The 19,102-nt window shown below is 38.1% G+C and overlaps 1 protein-coding gene across 6 annotated transcripts in view; it reads right to left on the reverse strand.

The window, feature by feature from the left end:
• Window positions 1-19,102, reverse strand: part of IFT88 (intraflagellar transport 88) — a 146,842-nt gene that overhangs the window by 39,717 nt on the left and 88,023 nt on the right. For 5 of the 6 annotated variants that reach the window (XM_057309773.1, XM_026492961.4, XM_026492956.4 and 2 more), the window contains 5 exons: window positions 16,924-17,010; window positions 10,930-11,116; window positions 8,911-9,019; window positions 6,152-6,302; window positions 5,546-5,661 (listed from right to left, as the gene is read on the reverse strand). In XM_057309773.1, the coding sequence (XP_057165756.1) occupies window positions 5,546-5,661; window positions 6,152-6,302; window positions 8,911-9,019; window positions 10,930-11,116; window positions 16,924-17,010 (650 nt within the window). The remainder of the gene's footprint in view (window positions 1-5,545; window positions 5,662-6,151; window positions 6,303-8,910; window positions 9,020-10,929; window positions 11,117-16,923; window positions 17,011-19,102) is intronic. The other variant, XM_026492957.4, reaches the window with a different exon arrangement.

Raw genomic sequence — 19,102 nt, forward strand, 5'->3', positions numbered from 1 at the left:
CATTCTATGAGGCCAATATTACCTTGATCCCCAAACCAGGCAAAGACCCCATCAAAAAGGAGAATTACAGACCGATTTCTCTAATGAATATGGACACCAAAATCCTCAACAAGATCCTGGCTAATAGAATCCAACAGTACATTAAAAGGATTATCCATCATGACCAAGTGGGATTCATCCCTGGGACGCAAGCGTGGTTCAACATTCGCAAATCAATCAGTGTCATAGATTTTATCCAGAAAGAAAAATTCAAAAATCATATGATTCTCTCAATAGATGCAGAAAAAGCATTTGACAAAATACAGCATCCTTTTCTGATTAAAACCCTTCAGAGTGTAGGAATAGAGGGTTCATTTCTCACACTCATAAAAGCCATCTATGAAAAGCCTACAGCAAATATCATTCTCAATGGGGAAAAGCTGGAAGCCTTTCCCTTAAGATCAGGAACACAACAAGGATGCCCACTCTCGCCACTATTATTCAACATAGTACTAGAAGTCCTTGCAAGAGCAATCAGACGACAAAAAGGGATCAAAGGTATTCAAATCGGCAAAGAAGAAGTCAAAATGTCTCTCTTCGCAGATGACATGATACTCTATATGGAAAACCCAAAAGAAGCCACTCCCAAACTATTAGAAGTTATAGAGCAATTCAGTAATGTGGCGGGATACAAAATCAATGCTCAGAAATCAGTTGCATTTCTGTACACGAATAACGAGACCGAAGAAAGAGAAATTAGGGAATCCATCCCATTTACAATAGCACCAAAAACCATACGTTACCTTGGAATTAACTTAACCAGAGACGTAAAGGACCTATATTCTAGAAACTATAAATCACTCTTGAAAGACAGTGAGGAAGACACAAAAAGATGGAAAAATAGTCCATGCTCATGGAGTGGAAGAATTAACATAGTTAAAATGTCCATGCTACCCAGAGCAATCTACACTTTCAATGCTATCCCGATCAAAATACCGGGGACAATTTTCAAAGAACTGGAACAAATAGTCTTTAAATTTGTATGGAACCAGAAAAGGCCCCGAATCGCCAAGGAACTGTTGAAAAGGAAAAACAAAGCTGGGGGCATCACAATGCCAGATTTTGAGCTGTACTACAAAGCTGTGATCACAAAGACAGCATGGTACCAGCACAAAAACAGACACATAGACCAATGGAACAGAATAGAGAACCCAGAAATGGACCCTCGGCTCTTTGGGCAACTAATCATTGGCAAAGCAGGAAAAAATATCCAGTGGAAAAAAGACAGTCTCTTCAATAAATGGTGCTGGGAAAATTGGACAGCTACATGCAAAAGAATGAAACTTGACCACTCTCTCACACCATACACAAAGATAAACTCCAAATGGATGAAAGACCTCGATGTGAGACAGGAATCCATCAAAATCCTAGAGGAGAACATAGGCAGCAACCTCTACGACACCGGCCAAAGGAACCTTTTTCATGACACATCTCCAAAGGCAAGAGAAACAATAGATAAAATGAACTTGTGGGACTTCCTCAAGATAAAAAGCTTCTGCACAGCCAAGGAAACAGTCAAAAATACTAAGAGGCAGCCCACGGAATGGGAGAAGATATTTGCAAATGACACTACAGATAAAAGACTGGTATCCAAGATCTACAAAGAACTTCTCAAACTCAATACGCAAGAAACAAATAAACAAATCAAAAAATGGGCAGAAGATATGAACAGACACTTTTCCAATGATGACATACAAATGGCTAACAGACACATGAAAAAATGTTCAAAATCACTAGCCATCAGGGAAATTCAAATCAAAACCACACTAAGATACCACCTTATGCCAGTTAGAATGACAAAAATTGACACGGTAAGAAACAACAATTGCTGGAGAGGATGTGGAGAAAGGGAATCCCTTCTCCATTGTTGGTGGGAATGCAAGTTGGTACAGCCACTCTGGAAAACAGTGTGGAGGTCCCTTAAAAAGTTAAAAATTGAGCTACCCTATGATCCAGCAATTGCACTACTGGGTATTTACCCGACAGATACAGACGTAGTGAAGAGAAGGGCCATATGAACCCCAATGTTCATAGCAGCACTGTCCACAATAGCCAAAGCGTGGAAGGAACCGAGATGCCCTTCAACAGATGACTGGATTAAGAAGTTGTGGTCCATATATACAATGGAATATTACTCAGCTATCAGAAAGAACGAGTTCTCAACATTTGCTGCAACATGTCTGGCACTGGCACTGGAGGAGATAATGCTAAGTGAAATAAGTCAAGCAGAGAAAGACAATTATCATATGGTTTCTCTCATCTATGGAACATAAGAACTAGGAAGATTGGTAAGGGAAGAAAGGGATAAAGAAAGGAGGGGTAATCAGAAGGGGGAATGAAACATGAGAGACTATGGACTCTGAGAAACAAACTGAGGGCTTCAGAGCGGAGAGGGGTGGGGGAATGGGATAGGCTGGTGATGGGTAGTAAGGAGGGCATGCATTGCATGGTGCACTGGGTGTTAAACGCAACTAATGAATCATCGAACTTTACACCAAAAACCAGGGATGTACTGTATAATGACTTACATAAAGTAATAAAAAAAATTTTAAAAAAAACCCACAGCTCATTCTCAATGGGGAAAACCTGAGAGCTATTCCCCTAAGGTCAGGAACACGGCAGGGATGTCCACTATCAGCACTGCTGTTCAACATAGTACTGGAAGTCCTAGCCTCTGCAATCAGACAACAAAAAGAAATAAAAGGCATCCAAATCGGTGAAGAAGAAGTCAAACTCTCATTCTTTGCAGATGACATACTTTTTTTTTTTAATTTTATTTATTTAACAGAGATAGAGACAGCCAGCGAGAGAGGGAACACAAGTAGGGGGAGTGGGAGAGGAAGAAGCAGGCTCATAGCGGAGGAGCCTGATGTGGGGCTCGATCCCATAACACCGGGATCACGCCGTGAGCCGAAGGCAGACGCTTAACCGCTGTGCCACCCAGGTGCCGCAGATGACATGATACTTTATGTGGAAATCCCAAAAAACTCTACCCCAAAACTACTAGAACTCATACAGGAATTCAGCAAAGTGGCAGGATATAATGTCAATGCACAGAAATCAGTTGGATTTCTATGCACTTACAATGAGACAGAAGAAAGAGAATTTAAGTAGTCAATCCCATTTACAATTGCCCCACAAACCATAAAATACCTAGGAATAAACCTAACCAAAGAGGCAAAGTATCTGTACTCAGAACACTATAGAACACTCCTGAAAGAAACTGAGGAGTCCACATAAATAAATGGAAAAACGTTCCATGTGCATGAATGGGAAGAACAAATATTGTGAAAATGTCTATGCCACCTGGAACAATCTACACATTCAATGCAATCCCTATCAAAATACCATCTACTTATTTCACAGAGCTGGAACAAACAATCCTAAAATTTGTATGGAACCAGAAAGACCCCGAATTGCCACAGGAAAGTTGAAAAAGAAAACCAAAGGTGGTGGCATCACAATACCAGACTTCAAGCTCTATTACAAAGCTGTAATCATCAAGACAGCATGGTACTGGCATAAAAACAGACACGTAGATCAATGGAACAGAAGAGAGAACCCAGAAATGGACCCTCAACTCTATGGTCAACAAATCTTCGACAAAGCAGGAAAGAATATCTAATGGAAAAAAGATGGTCTCTTCAACAAATGGTGTTGGGAAAATTGGGCAGCCACATGCAGAAGAATGAAACTGGACCATTTTTTTTATACTATACAGAAAAATAGACTGAAAATTGAAGAAGACCTAAACATGAGACAGGAATCCATCAAAATCCTAGAGGAGAACAGAGGCAGTAACCTCTTTGACCTCAGCCGCAGCAACTTCTTGCTAGATATGTCTCCGAACGCAAGGGAAGCAAGGGCAAAAATGAACTACTGGGACTTCATCAAGATAAAAAGCTTTTGCACAGCAAAGGAAACAGTTGACAAAACCAGAAGACAAACAACACGATGGGACAAGATACTTGTAAATGACATATCAGATAAAGGGCTAGTATCCAAAATCTATGAAGAACTTATCTAACTCAATGCCCAAAGAACAAATAAGAAATGGGCAGAAGACATGAATAGCCATTTCTCCAAAGAACACATACAAATGGCCGACAGACACATGAAAAAATGTTCAACGTTACTTGGCATCAGGGAAATACAAATCAAAACCACAATGAGATAGCACCCTCACAGCAATCAGAATGGCTAAAATTAACAAGTCAGGAAACAACAGATGTTGAAGGATGTGAAGAAAGGGGAACCCTCTTACACTGTTTGTGGGAATGCTGGTACAGTCACTCTAGAAAACAGTATGGAGCTTCCTCAAAAAGTTGAAAATAGAGCCGCCCTACAATCCAACAATTGCACTACTAGGTATTTACCCTAAACATACAAATGTAGTTATCCAAAGGGGCACCTACACCCCAAGTGTTCATAGCAGCAATGTCCACAATAGCCAAACTGTGGAAAGAGCCCAAATGTCCATTGACAGATGAATGGATAAAGAAGATGTGGTACATATATAAAATGGAATTTTACTCAGCCATCAAAAGAATGAAATCTTGCCATTTGCAATGACATGGGTGGAACTAGAGGGGGTTATGCTAAGTGAAATAAGTCAATCAGAGAAAAACAATTATGATATGATCTTACTGATATGTGGAATTTAAGAAAGAAAACAGAGGATCATGGGGAAGAGAGGAAAAAATAAAACAATACAAAATCAGAGAGGGAGACAAACCGTAAGAGACTCTTAATCGTAGGAAACTGAGGGTTGCTGGAGGGGAGGGGTGTGGGGGATAGGGTGACTGGGTGATGGACATTAATGAGGGCATGTGATGTAATGAGCACTGGATATTACATAAGACTGATGAATCACTGATCTCTACCTTTGAAACCAATAATACATTATATGTTAATTAATTGAATTTAAATTAAAAACAAATTTTTAAAAAGAACAAAAAAAATCGTCTAACACAAATTCCACACAGATATCAAATTATTAAGCATTCCTTTATCATTCAAATGATTCAAAGTCACATTTAAGGTTAAAGTTCAATTTGGCCAAATACAAAACAGACCTGAATTTTTCAATTATTTCTGAATCAGGCATGTACAAAACATTCAGATATGAACTTAAAGACAGCTTTAAAATTTTTAGTATACAATGTAAATTGATTATAAATTAAAACCAACACAACTTATTTCTAGTAGGACACTTTCAGAAATGAAACCTTGTCCTAGGACCAAGTCAGTCATTTTGTAATTGATAATGAGATACTTCTTTGCGAAATAGGAATAAGAAAAATACACGAAGAAGAGTACCTTAAGGAAGGTATTTTTAAAAATTTTTACATAATAAAGTAATATAGTTATCACAATAAAGATGAAGTAAAATGGAATATCATTCAAGAAAATAGAAATAATGATGAATTAAATTCTATTTCTAGGGATAAAATCAAATCCCAACACAAGGCATTTGAGTAAACATGAAATCAGTATAGTTACTTACTGTATAAGAGAAGCTCTTTCGAAGTATTGAATAGCTTTTTCACAAAACTGGGTGTCAATGTAATAGGCTCCAAGCCACTCAATGACTTCAATGTTAGAGGGGAAATACCTGTACGACTGGGAAAAATATGGAATGTGACAATACAACATCAGTGACAACGTATAATTTACACCTCAACATTTTACCTACTGAATGGATTAATTTATCCAATGTGAAGTGTCTTAGTAAAAAATCTGAGCTGTCATAAGTACTTTATAAGTTTTGAAACTACAAGATTTAGAAAACTTAACATTTGACATATTTTTAAATTACCTATCAGTAGCTTTTTGATGTACCGATAGACGATCTGAGTCAAATTAAATAACAGAATTTAAAAAAGGATGAAAATCATGCTTCAAGGGAACAATGAATTTGTACTTTTAATTCTTTTATTAAATTAATCAAAAACTGACTTTATATTCCACAAATGCTTTATTTTATTTTATATCATTATTCATTTAGAAACTAGTAACCATTTCTAAATTTTAAAAAATAAAAGGCCTGCTGACTGTTTTATAACAATTTGTAAAAAGCTAAAAACAAGAAGGAAAGTAAGATTATACCTACCTCATAGTAATATTGAAATGCTTGGGATTTATCTCCTTCACTATCATATAATTCTCCTAGTTTCGACAAAGCTCTAGAATCCGTTGGAACAACACTGATCAATTGCATTAACCATTCAATAGCTTGATTGGGATCCTCCATTAATTCATATCTTGGACAATTTTAGTTAAGGGTAATACAATTTTTCTAAGTTCATTGATCAATAAGGAAATCTAAAAACAACATTACAGTAAAAATATTTCTTAGTCTATAGTAATGTGCTATTTAATACTGTTTACTCTGAATTTCTTCAGGGATGAGGATGAAAAATGGAGCACTGTAACACTCATGTTCCATATATACCTTGCTTTTCCTTTTGCTTCATTACGATCCGCTAAGATCAACTTGCAAATTTCTAGCAGAATTAACAGTTTGCTCTTTGGTTCAAAGCACTATCCAAAATTTGTCCTTAATAAAAATGCCTGAAAGTTGTGTTCAATTATTCTACCTCTCAACATATTAAGGGAAGAGTTTCCATGTATCTTCCTGTGAGTGTTCCCTAATTAGATTATAAACCCCAAATAGGGAGTTCTTTTTCTGTAGCTTTTGTGCCTAGTAAATCCTCTGCATACACTCAAATAATTTAGTCCCACCAATACTTACTGAGTACTATTTATTTTTATATTAAATGTCTCAGTGAAATGAAAATATTCCAATCCAAAGTTTTATTGAAAAAGAAGAATCTTCTGAGTTGTTTTTTTTTTTTTTTAAAGATTTTATTTATTTATTTGAGAGAGAAAGAGGGAGAGCATGAGCAGGGGGAGGGACAGAGGGAGAGGGAGAAGCAGACTCCCCACTGAACTGGGAGAGCCTGACGCAGGGCTCAATCCCAGAACCCTGCGATCATGACTTAAGCCGAAGGCAGACACTTAACCAACTGAGCCACCCAGGTGCCCCAGGAATCTTGTTTTTAATGATGACAAATGTGATACCATAAGAGAAATATAAAAATAAGAAAATGTATTCAAACTGCCTTAAACATATCAATTGCTTAACTGAATCCAAACTGATCGTGAACTGGCACATCGTGATAGTGGCAATTTCAAAGAGATCAAATGGACAAAACAAAAAAGCTAAAAGGAATAAACATGAAACCATCTGCTCTAAAAATAATTTTTTCTTTAAAAAATGTTTTATGTACTCTAACAAAAGTAGAGCAGATAGTATTTAAAATTATTAATGGTATACCTTATAACATACTTTTTCCCAACATATTTCTATAAAATTTATATCAAGATAATGCTATCTTAAAAACCTACATAAGATTTTAACCTTGGGGTGCCTGGGTGGCTCAGTCAGGCGACCAATTCTTGATTTCAGCTCAGGTCTGATTTCAGGGTCACAGGATCAAGCCCCCTCTTGAGCTCAGCAGGAAGTCTGCTTCTCTCCCTCTTCCTCTGCCCACCTCCCTCTCTAAAGATAAATAAGTAGAATCTTTTTTTAAAAAAGAGAGATTTTAACCTTTGGCACCTGGGTGGCACGGTCAATTAAGCATCTGACTCTTGGTTTTGGCTCAAGGCATGATCTGAGGATGGTGAGACTGAGCCCTGTGATAGGCTCTGTGCTGAGCATGGAATCTGCCTGAGTTTCTCTTTCCCTCTCCCTGTGCCCTTCCCCCCATGCATTCATGCACACTCTCTCACTGTCTCTCTCTCTCACAAATAAATAAAATCTTAAAAAAAAAAATCTTAACCCTTCCCAAATATTGTTGAGAAAGCTTATTATTTTTAAAATAAGTAGAAAAATTAAAATGTTTTTCAAATACTGTCAAAGGCATTAAAACCATTTACAAATTTCTGCTTCTTCAACCAAAGGCAAGGAAAAAAAAGCCCAAACTAAAGAAAGCCAGGAGTTGTAGAAGAAATTGACACGGGAGGAATGTTTTCTATTTCAACATTCCCCAGAGTTCTAAACATAATACTGGCACATACGGCACACAGTCAATAAGTAACTACTGAATGAATGGAATGAATGAGTGAATTCATATAAGCTACTGGCTAATTTTGTAGGGTAAAGGCCTTTGAAGAGTTATACTCATTAAACCTATAGGTCAGCTAAAATAATTAAGACAAGTCTTGTTAACCAAACTCAATCAATAGTACTAATCGGTAATAAACTATATTTTCCTTTTAAATAGTAAGTTACTGCTTCAAAAATACCCTACAAGACTCAGAGTTAATACATTCTAAAGTATCTAATCTACAATGACTAGCTTACATGTATTAAATATGTTATACACAATTATTTCAATTGTTACTTCCCAAATTAAGAAATAATAGTTTTGAGCTTTAAATAATTCCTTTTATAATGCAAGTGATCTTTTAAAACAGGATCACCCAAAAACCAGACTCTTAACTATAGAGAACAAACAGATGGCTACCAGAGGGCAGGTGGGTGGGGGGATGGCAGAAACAGGTGATGGGGATTAAGGAGGGGACTTATCATGATGAGCACCGAGTAATGTATAGAATTATTGAATCACTATGCTATACCTCTGGAACTAATATAACACTTGTGTATTAACACTAGTATTAACTAAACTGGAATTAAAAATAGAAAAAAATAAAACAGGATCACTCAAATATTTTTATCTCATATTAATCGGATAGGTTTTAAAATATTACCCTCACCAATTAACTAATTAGTTAAGGTTATTTAATGATTGGTACTCAATCACCAAATGAATTAACAACTGTCCTCAAGTTTTTCACATAAGATACACATTTGCTATCTGGTAAAGAACTTGGGCACTGTTTCTCAAGATTGCATGAAGTTTCAGGAAACAATCCAAAGCTTCATCGAGCCGGTTTAGCCTCTTATAGGTAAGGCCTTAGAAAGAAGAAAGAAAAAAGCTATAAGCATTATTACTGGTAGTAATTTTCTCAAAGTCACAGAATAAATCCTTATATATATGTAATATTCATCCAGAAGAGAAAATAAAGATGAATAGGTTTTTTTTTTTTTTAAAGAACAAGGTAGGGGAGGGGATTTCCCACTAACATTTGGCAGACACCAAAACATGCTATAATGCTTTAGTGATTGTAAAGTGTGGGAGGGGACCAGGAATAGAGAGATACATCAGCAGAATACATAGTTCAGAAACTGACTCAGTTACAGAATTTAAACTCTGTGGGGTCTAAGGGACTAGTAACAAAAGGTGCCAGGGCAATTGACTATACATGAAACAAAAAATGTACTTTCCTATTTTGAATACATTCAAAACTGATGGGTATTAAGGAGGGCATGTATTGCATGGTGCACTGGGTGTTATACGCAAGTAACAAATCATGGAAATTTACATCAAAAATTAGGGATGTACAGTATGGTGACTAACATAATAAAAAATATTATTAAAAAAATCAAAACTTATTTTAAAACTAAACAGAAAAACAAAGATGTAAAAGTATGAAAAGAAAATACAGGAAAATGATTTATAATCTTGGGGAAGTATAGGGCTTCATAAAACAATAAATGAAGCCACACATTTTCAAAAAGCAAAATTTGACTATATAAAAATAGAAAAATTGTTTGACAAAAGAAATTACTAAGTTCAAAGTCAAGCAATGGCCTAAGAAAGGTATTTAAAACTTATAAAGAGGATAAGTAAATATATACCTAGGCAAGAAATCTGCATTAAGGCTTTTACTAATTCACTTCCCTCTGTCAGTAATGCCCTTTTCCAACTTACCCAAATGGTCACACCCTCCCTTCCTCCAATACGACTTTAAACTCTCCTTGACTCTGTCTAAAATGGCCAATATCTCCCTGCCTCCTCTCCTCCCAACCCAGCCAGGTCTTCTTTTCGCTTCTGGCAGGAGATTAAAGCCTCTTCTGGGGGAGGAAGGATCCAATTGGCTAGCAGGCAGTTCCCCAACTACACAGATCAGACAGATGGCTCTGTGGCAGGGTGCCAGTGCATCAATTTCACTTGTGGACTCAGAGATTCCACTCAGCTTTTAGCTGCAAACTCCTAAATGCGAGAAGACAGGCCTGGATCATCAGACATCTGAGGAGAGTTTGTGGCATGAAATATAGAGGATAAAATAAACAAGCAAACCCAAAAAAGCAAAACACACCTATGCAGGGAGAAGAAAACTTCAAAAGAAACTTCATTAATAACCCGAGATAAGACACAGTATTGCATCAACATGTTTGGCACACTGCAAACTCATGAACAGGAAGAAATCATATCCATGTCAGGTGACCTCTGACAGGCAGGGAAGGGAATGAGATGGTGGTACACCTCCAGGTCTTACAACATTTTGTTTAAAAACAATACCTGATATGAATATGACAAAATGTTAAAATGTGTTAAATATAGATGGTAGGAACATGGGTATTTATTCTTCTGTAAAATTTCTTTATGTTTGAAATTGATCATAAATAAAAAGGAAGAAAATGGTTTTTTCCCACCCATCAGTTTGGCAAAAGTTAAATAACCAATATTAACAGGAATTTGGGAAGTCAGTATCATACACTATGGTGGCACATAAATTGGAAAAGTCTTTTTAGAGGGCAAGAGACAACATCTATCCAAATTTTACATGTGTATAACTTTGGAATCATGAATACCATTAAAAATAATCTACAATCCAAGAAACTTTTCAATTTTTTGTTACAAGGAAGTCAACTCCTCCCTTTAATGAATTGGAGCTCTTTAAACCAACTTAAAAAAAAAGAAAAGAGAAAAAAATTTAAAGGAGAAAATGAAAAAAAGCAATTTTGCCCGTTTTACTCACCGATATTATAAAGTGCTTCAGTACAAGAAGAATCATTTCTTAGAGCCTCTTTATAGAATTCAGCTGCTTTCTCATAATCACCATTTGCAAAAACTGTATTCCCTTTATTAGTCAGAGCTGAGGGATTATATCTATCAGAGTTTACAGCTAAATCTGCATAGCTGCTGGCTTGTGCAAATTCATTTTCCTAAATAAAGTACAAAACGTACACAAAATATTTGGAGTTCATCATATATCTTCCTGACTGTTCTGGATTATAGACATGATAAATAGATTTTCTGAGATTACAAATATGATAAACAGAAATATTTTACATATCTTGGTCTTGACAGGCTTATTTTGCAAAAGATTTTTAATCAGCAGCCTCCTTCAACTACCCAAGTTTCTTACGACTGACTTCTTCACAGACTCATGGTTCGAATAACAACACTATTCACATGTAAGTGGCTCCATTTTGAATGCCCAAATTTCACATCAAAATTGGATCCAGCACTATGCTTCCCAAACCTAAAGCACTGAAATAGCTATAAAGGCATCACTATCCTTTCTACTCCTCAATCAAACTGGTTGCATCACATTCTAGGACTTGCATTTCTAGCAATGAATTGTCTTCTCTGTCTCCTCTGCCAACTGCTCCATCAGGACCTTGCCATCATTCACTTAAACTGCATGGACCTTTCAATTCTTAAATAGTGCAGCGTTTTGCCATGTCAGCTTGCTTAAGCTAGGAACCAGATTTCCTAGAATCCCCTTCCCCATATGGTTCTTGTCTAGAGTTGCCTGAAAGAAACTTGTGGGACATGTGGAATGCAGACATGAAGCAGCAGCTTTTACTCTCTGAAGGTCTTTTTCTGGTCATCAGTGGCAGGACCGATGCAGAAATGCCTATGGATTCCAGCCTGTCCTCATTCACTTTGACTCCACATCTGGCTCTTCCCAACTGTCCTATCCCTCCTGATCACAGCGACCCAGATCTCTGGTGGGGCTGGGCTCTAGACCCGTAGAGGAGGCAGTCATGCAGAGGCAACAGCTTTCCATAGGCCTCTCTCCATGAAGGCCCCCTTTGGGTGGCTGCTAGGGATGCTTGGACACTCACGCACTGATTGGTGATCCCTGTTCAGATCCCCTGACCCTCCTTCTGCACCTTCACCTCCACAGCTCCTCCACCACTGTGTAAATTCTAGTTCCCAGATCTCTTCTCCCGTAACATTCACAGTGACTGCTTCCCTGATTGAGCTTTTAAAAAACTGAGATACAATTCACATTTCTAAAAATGGACAATTCTGTGGCATTTAATACATTCGCAAAAAGTTGTACCACCATTACCAATATCTATTTCCAGAATTTTTTATCACCTCCAAAAGATATCCTCTACCCATGAGCAGTCACTCCCCATTCTCCCTCTGGCTCTGGCCCCTGGCAACCACTAATCTGCCCTCCATCTCCATGGATTTGCCTATTCTGGACACTTCATAATAGGTAGCTTTTTATGTCTGGCTTCCTTCACTTAGCATAATGTTTTCAAGGTTCATCCATGTTGTAATACGCATCAGTACTTCATTCCTGTTTACAGCTGAATAATATCCATTGAATGAAGAGGCCACATTTTGTTTACCCATTTATTGTTGATGGATACCTGGGTTGTGCCCACCTACTTTTGTTTATTATGAATAAAGCTGTTATGAACATTCACGTATTTGAATAAAAATTGGTACCTAAAAGTACGGTGCTGCTGTCATAAAAAATAAAACATATAACCTTGTCTTTTGGACTAGGCAGCACGCAAAATTTAAAGAAGCATTAGAACCATATTAGTGGAGGCTGGAGAGGCAGTAAGGAATTGTTAGCAGAGGCTGGCTAAAAGGAAAGTCATGTTTTACAGTTGAGAAACAACTGGGAAAACTGGCATCTACACTGACCTGGAAGACAGAAAGTGTACTTAGTAAATGTGTGCATGTGGCCGAGAAGGTTTCCAGGCAGGAGGTTAAAAGTACCAACTAACTTACTTTAACTGGGTATGATAAAGTACACAAAGAGAAAGGAGCTTAGGAGAGAACTGTTCAGATGTTTCAACAAGAATTTAGAATAAATATAGAAAATCCAGGACTTGTTGGGTTGGAAAATAAAATTATTTCATGTCTCTAGTTTCTCTTAGCAGCAAGAGTCTCAAAGTAAGAACCGGTTTCAGGGTAGAGATCACATCAAGGGTGTGGCTGGAATACCCTTTGGGAACCTCTCAGAAAGATTTAAGGTAGTGCCTAGCAAAGCAGACCTTCTCTCTCAGGTAGAAAAAAGCTTCCGAGTATCTTTGGAAGTATCTATTCCACAAAAGCCTTGTACACCTAAGTGGAAAGGGCTGTGCCTTGAAAAGAACTGTGGATGTGGCTTTTGGGGCATGTGGGCACCCCCAATAAGATTTATAGAAAACCTGCCAAGTTTTTAAGGGAATTGTACCACCTTAAGTGTTGCCAGCTTGGATTAAAGGGACAGACACATTCCAAAATGAAAGAAGGCCTCTGGGTCCCCAATTTCTGGGCAGAAAGCAAGCTAAGAAAGTTAATCAGCTGCAAGTATAGGTTATTTCTTCTGTAAAAGGAAGGTGCCCTCTGAAAGGAAAGCCAAGAGCCACGGAGTCCAAAGGATTGGGGGTACCACTCCCAGGGATCAGAGATGGGCCCTAACTGAGGAACATTCCCTTTTCCCACTTTAGGGGGCACTGGCCACATGTACTTAGCTGGATTTCTGACCCATTAAGGACTGGAGACCGCTAGGTACCTCCATCTCATTTGAACAGGAGTATCTATTACAGTTACCCTATTCTTACTGCACCACAGGATGTTAAGTCTATGGGGGAGATGGTGGGTTTTTCTGTTCCCAGACCTTTGGGTCAAGAGGCCCTGTGCCTGAGAAAGCCCTATCTCTATCTTGACCTGATGCCGTGACTGGTGAGACTATGAGCATCCTTGGAGGGGTAATCATTTTGCATATGGAAAGGATGCACTGAATGCAGGCAGTGACAGACTTAAAATAAAAGCCCTAAAGAGTCACACCTCCCAGTATTCAGAGCCTTATATGGTTCTCTCCCATGTTTGTTTTGCCCAGAAGACTAACAACAAATTCAATGCACACAGGAGCCTGGTAAGCACCTGAGTCTATTGGGGTCTCCTCCTGTGGACCCTATCCCACGTAAGAAGTCTGGGCTCCCCTGCCAGAGAAGGAGGAAGAATGAAATGCTGGTCAGCAGCTCAGCTGTTGACGTGAGGGAAGCATTGGGACCATGCAGCCTCAGTCCAGGCTCAGAAGATGGCAGCAGGATGAGTGGCCCCAGGCCAGGCCAGCAGAAGGATCACCCAAGTGAACGCAGCCTTTTCAGGTAGAATATAAGCAAATACATGGTTATTTTAAGGCATGATGTTTTGGGGCAGCTTATTACAGAACAATAGAAACTGATTCAACTACATACTGGATACCAACAATATATATCCAATTATATATCATATATATAACTATGTACCAGACTCATAATTTTGCCTCAAAATAACTATTTTCCTCAGAACTATGCACAACAAATTATTGATCAGATATTGTGATGACTCTGCTAAGCTGACTAAATCTGGTTTTTTTCCTTTTTAAAAAATCTTGGTCTCCTCCCATATATTCAACAAACTTGGTAAAGATTTGGTCACTAAACCATTTTCACAAAAATCACAAATGATTTTCTAAATTCAAATGTAATGGCTGTAATGGAGACTGTGCTTCAGCCACTCATACCTGTCCTTCAGAAGTGCTGGGAATGTTGCTGGCCACCAGCCTCGGTGTCAGCCCTCTCTGAATCACTCTAGCCCAAAGAGAAAGAGGCGCCTTGCTCAAAGCTGCACCCCCTTCCTGGTGAGCAGGCTGTATCCAATGACTGGTTGATGCACAGGTACAATGGCCCAGCCCCCTCACCCCAGTAGGAGAGGGTGCTAAGCAGCCATCTCAATCCGGGGGGGGGGGGTCCAGCAGGGTTGGCTAAGGCCTGTGGTGGCTGCGTCACAGCCCAACCTCCTTCTCTAATCAATGCTGCTTCCAATCCTTCTCCCTGAGGTGCTAATCCAAAGAGATCTGGCCAGTAAACTTCATGTAAGCTGATCTCCAGCTCAGAGTTTGCGGCGGTCACACCAGCAAAAGTGGCCTTTTCTGACCCTTCATTCTTGTGTACTACCTCTCTAATTTCAATGTTATAAACTTCCTCTTGGTGCTTTCCTTTACTTTAGACATCATACTATAGTTCTTTTCCTGTCTTCTTGATCAGAATCTTATTCTTGCATCTTTAATGTATGTGAATCCCAAAGTTAGTTCTCGGTTCTGTGCTATACTCTCTCACTTGGAAATACCCTCTATTCTCTTAGTCAGTTCAGGCTGCTATAGCGAAATACCACAGACTGGCTTAAACAGCAAACATTTATTTCTCATAGTTACTGAGGCTGGGAGGTCCAAGATCAAGGTGCCAGCAAATGTGGTGTCTGGTGAAAGCCACTTCCTGGTTTGCAGATGGCTTTCTTGCTGTGTCCTCACATGGCAGAGAGAGGGCTCTGATTCCTCCTTTTCTAATAAGGGCCCAAATCCCATCAGGGGACTCTCATGACTTTATCCCTCTCATGACTTCATCTAACTCTTAATTTCTCTCCAAGTCCTTACCTCCAAATACAGTCACATTGGGGGGTTGGGCTTCAATATAAGACTTTGGTTGGGGGAAGGGGACACAAAAAATTAGCCCATAGCATCTATTATCAAAGCTTTAATCTCTATAGAGATCATCATCAAATTTTTTGTTTAATCCTAACTTCCCATCTGAGATCAGTTCCACATGTTCCTGGACATTTCTATTGAAATATATCACCATCGCTACAAAATTTTTTAAAAAATATATTTAAAAACAAACTCAGCATCTCTCCCCCTAATCTGCAGCCTCCTCTGAACCTGCACCTAGCCTAGCACCACTCTCCTGCCAGACTTAAAATACTGGAGGCATTCTTCACCAGTGGTTTCGAGCTCTTTTCCATCGCAACACATGCAGGAAATGACATCTTTCCACTGTAACAGTTCGGCACAGCAGTAATTCTCAGTGGGGCACAAATCAGAAGCTTGAAGAGGGACTAGATATATAGTTTAACTAAATATAGTGATCCTTATGTACGCACCCCCTCCCAGCTTTCCAGCCTCTGTGCTTTTGTTCATTCCTTTAGTCTCCCAAAATGTTATTTGCCTCCACTGAATTTCTGAAGCACTTATTACCTACATTAATTTGTTGTTCTCTACTTTCAACCAACCGTCCTTTCTTCCCTCCTAGGCTACCTGCATGCCTCCTTTATTTCAAATGAGAAAGCATCCTTTAAGTGAGCTTCTAGGCTTTTGGAATTCCCCATGGTTGGGACCCAGCAGATGCTCAAAGTGCACTTCTTATGGATGACACTGTACCTTACATAAGTCATTGAACCCAAGGCATCACTTTCTTTACTACTAACACGGTGTTGAAATAGGGGGCACCTGGGTGGCTTAGTCGGTCAGGCGTCGGACTCTTGATCTTGGCTTACGTCATGATCTCGGAGTCATGATATCAGGCCCTGTGTTGGACTTCACACTGGGTGGGAAGCCTGCTCAAGATTCTCTCTCTCCCTCTGCCCCTCCCCTACCTCTCTCTTTCTTGCTCTAAAAAAATAAAAAGATCTCTAGCTCATCTCCCAGATCTACATTCTAAAATTCCCTGAGTGATGCTTTACCACCAAATTTTTCTTCCTCCCTTCTACTTCTGAGATGGTCCTCTCGCTCATGTCTACAGACTTGACCCTTGGCCCAGAATTTGTCATGATCAGACCCTCTAGACACCCAATTCTGCTAACATTCTCCACCAGTCTACTTTGGAGCCTCTCTAGGCATGTTCTTCAGGCAGAAATTCAGCAACATAAAAATACCACATTATCAACTTTTAGTTATTAAAATAACAAAACTTACCAAATAATAAAGAAATGAGAGGTTGGTTGCAGCTGCACTTTTCACTCTACTGTCCTTTTTTTCAAACATTTTTAAGGTCTCTACAGCCTAGGAATGAAATATCTGGAAGTTACTACCATTGTAATATGACAGTATTCAGGCTTAAGGTTGGGGGTAAAAATCAGTGTATCTAGAGTATAAGGCCAGGGAAGGACACAAAGGGGGTGGATGAGTATGTTTAAGAAACAGATGACAAGATGAGAATTTCATTTGAGAATTAAAATTTATAAAAAAGAATTTAAAAAACCCTAAAAATACAATAACTAAAAATTAAGAACAGAATAGATAGTTTTAACAGCAGATTAGATAAAGCTGGAGATGGTGGTAAATATTGGGCCATGTGAGTCTTATGACAGCTTAGTTTCTATCTTGCATAAGGGGGTGTAAGCGAGGTTTTACCTAAGAGACACGATCAAAAATTTGCTCTTTACAAAATAATTCTAGAATTTCTTCTTCTGGCTATTGGAGACCAGCCTACAGAACACCATTCTACAGAGAACAATCAAAGTTATATTAAAATATTACAAATATCTTTTGAAGGCACCAGAGAACTACTGAGGCAACCAGAATCTGAATGTTAAGATCCCAGAAAATGTTCAGACTAAATAAGCAAAGCAAATGAAGAGGCTAAGAAAAAGTCTCAGGAAAGAACATAGACATAAGGGAACGCAGTGAAAAGGTCTAACAGAAATGTAACTGGAGTTCCAAAAAGGGAAGAAAGACTAATGGTCAAGAATTTTCCAAAACTGATGACAGAAACTAATTCTGGAAGTATTACAAAAAATTATCTTAAGTAGATCCAAATATAATTATATTCTCCAGCCATGAGAAATGAAAGTGCATTTTTAACCTCTTGGCCAGTCTGAGACAATCCTAACCGAACAGGATATTTGGAATGGTCAAACACCTTGCATGAAAGGTGAGTACTCAACCTAGAAATGCCTGAGAAATAACAGAAAAAAAAGTGGAGGAAGGCAATGGGTTTTCCTTCCTTCTTTCAAAATATATTTACTGAATAAAAAAATGCTTGGCTTCTTGGCACCTTCTGCCCTTGGAGAGTTGAGTCCAACCAAAATCCTACTTTAGCTTTTATGATGGTCAAGAGCTGCTAATATTGAAAATATCTGACAAATCTGTGTCATGCAAGTGTTTGACCTCACACAAGGGACCTCAAATGAAGTACCATTAAATGTACTGACTCAATTTTTTTTAAGGATAAAAGATTTTAAAATACTACATTCTACGTATATTGGTTATAATATAGGTAATTATTCTTTTCAAGGGTTTTTGATTATTTTAAAGAAAACCACTGGAGGTTTCTAGGCTAGCAGTTTATAATTCCACAAAGTAAACCCTGGAAGAAAAAAAGACCCCAACATCATGTGCTCACTTTCGAGATTCTCTTTCTCACTTTCTTGGAAGGAGCTTTGACAGAATTGCCAAGAAGTTCCTAAAATACACCTCAGAAATTATTGCTGCTTGCATTGTTCATCCTGTAGAAGTTACCTCATTGACTCTTCACACAACCTCCATAGCTGTTAATGTCAAAGTCACTGCTATTTTGAATCTCTAAGTTTTATAAGCTGCGTTTCACTTTGAATAAGAATTGACATGTTTTAATCTTTAACTTTAGAGTGTGTCACAATAAATGTATGTGTTAATTTAAAATATAAGGCATATGAATAGGTATAACTCACACATCTATTAAATTCTCTGAAGTAAAGTGGAGAGAAAGAAATTGTTTTCTGGTATTTACGACATCCAAAAAGCAGATTAGCAAAAGCAAACTAACAATGACAATAATTTTTAAAAAACCAGATTGCTATATAGTAGTTTACATCATTCCTTTTAGAAACAACTATTCATATTATAGTCAAGAAAATGTCTTAGATTTTTAAATTTTCATCTTTTTTAACTTGTGGCTCATTATTAACAAGATTTTTAAGACTACATATAACACCAAATTTTTCTCCCCCAAAAAGGTTACTATGAATTCAAACAATATATAAAAAACAACGCACTCCTAAGCCACTACTTAAGAGGAATAACAGGAGTATTTTGAACTTTACAACATTCATTTAAAGATTTATTTAGTATTTATTTATTTATTTATTTATTTGAGAGAGAGAGAGAGAGAGAG

This window comes from Ursus arctos, unplaced genomic scaffold, assembly GCF_023065955.2.
Source record: "Ursus arctos isolate Adak ecotype North America unplaced genomic scaffold, UrsArc2.0 scaffold_10, whole genome shotgun sequence".
NCBI lineage: Eukaryota > Metazoa > Chordata > Mammalia > Carnivora > Ursidae > Ursus > Ursus arctos.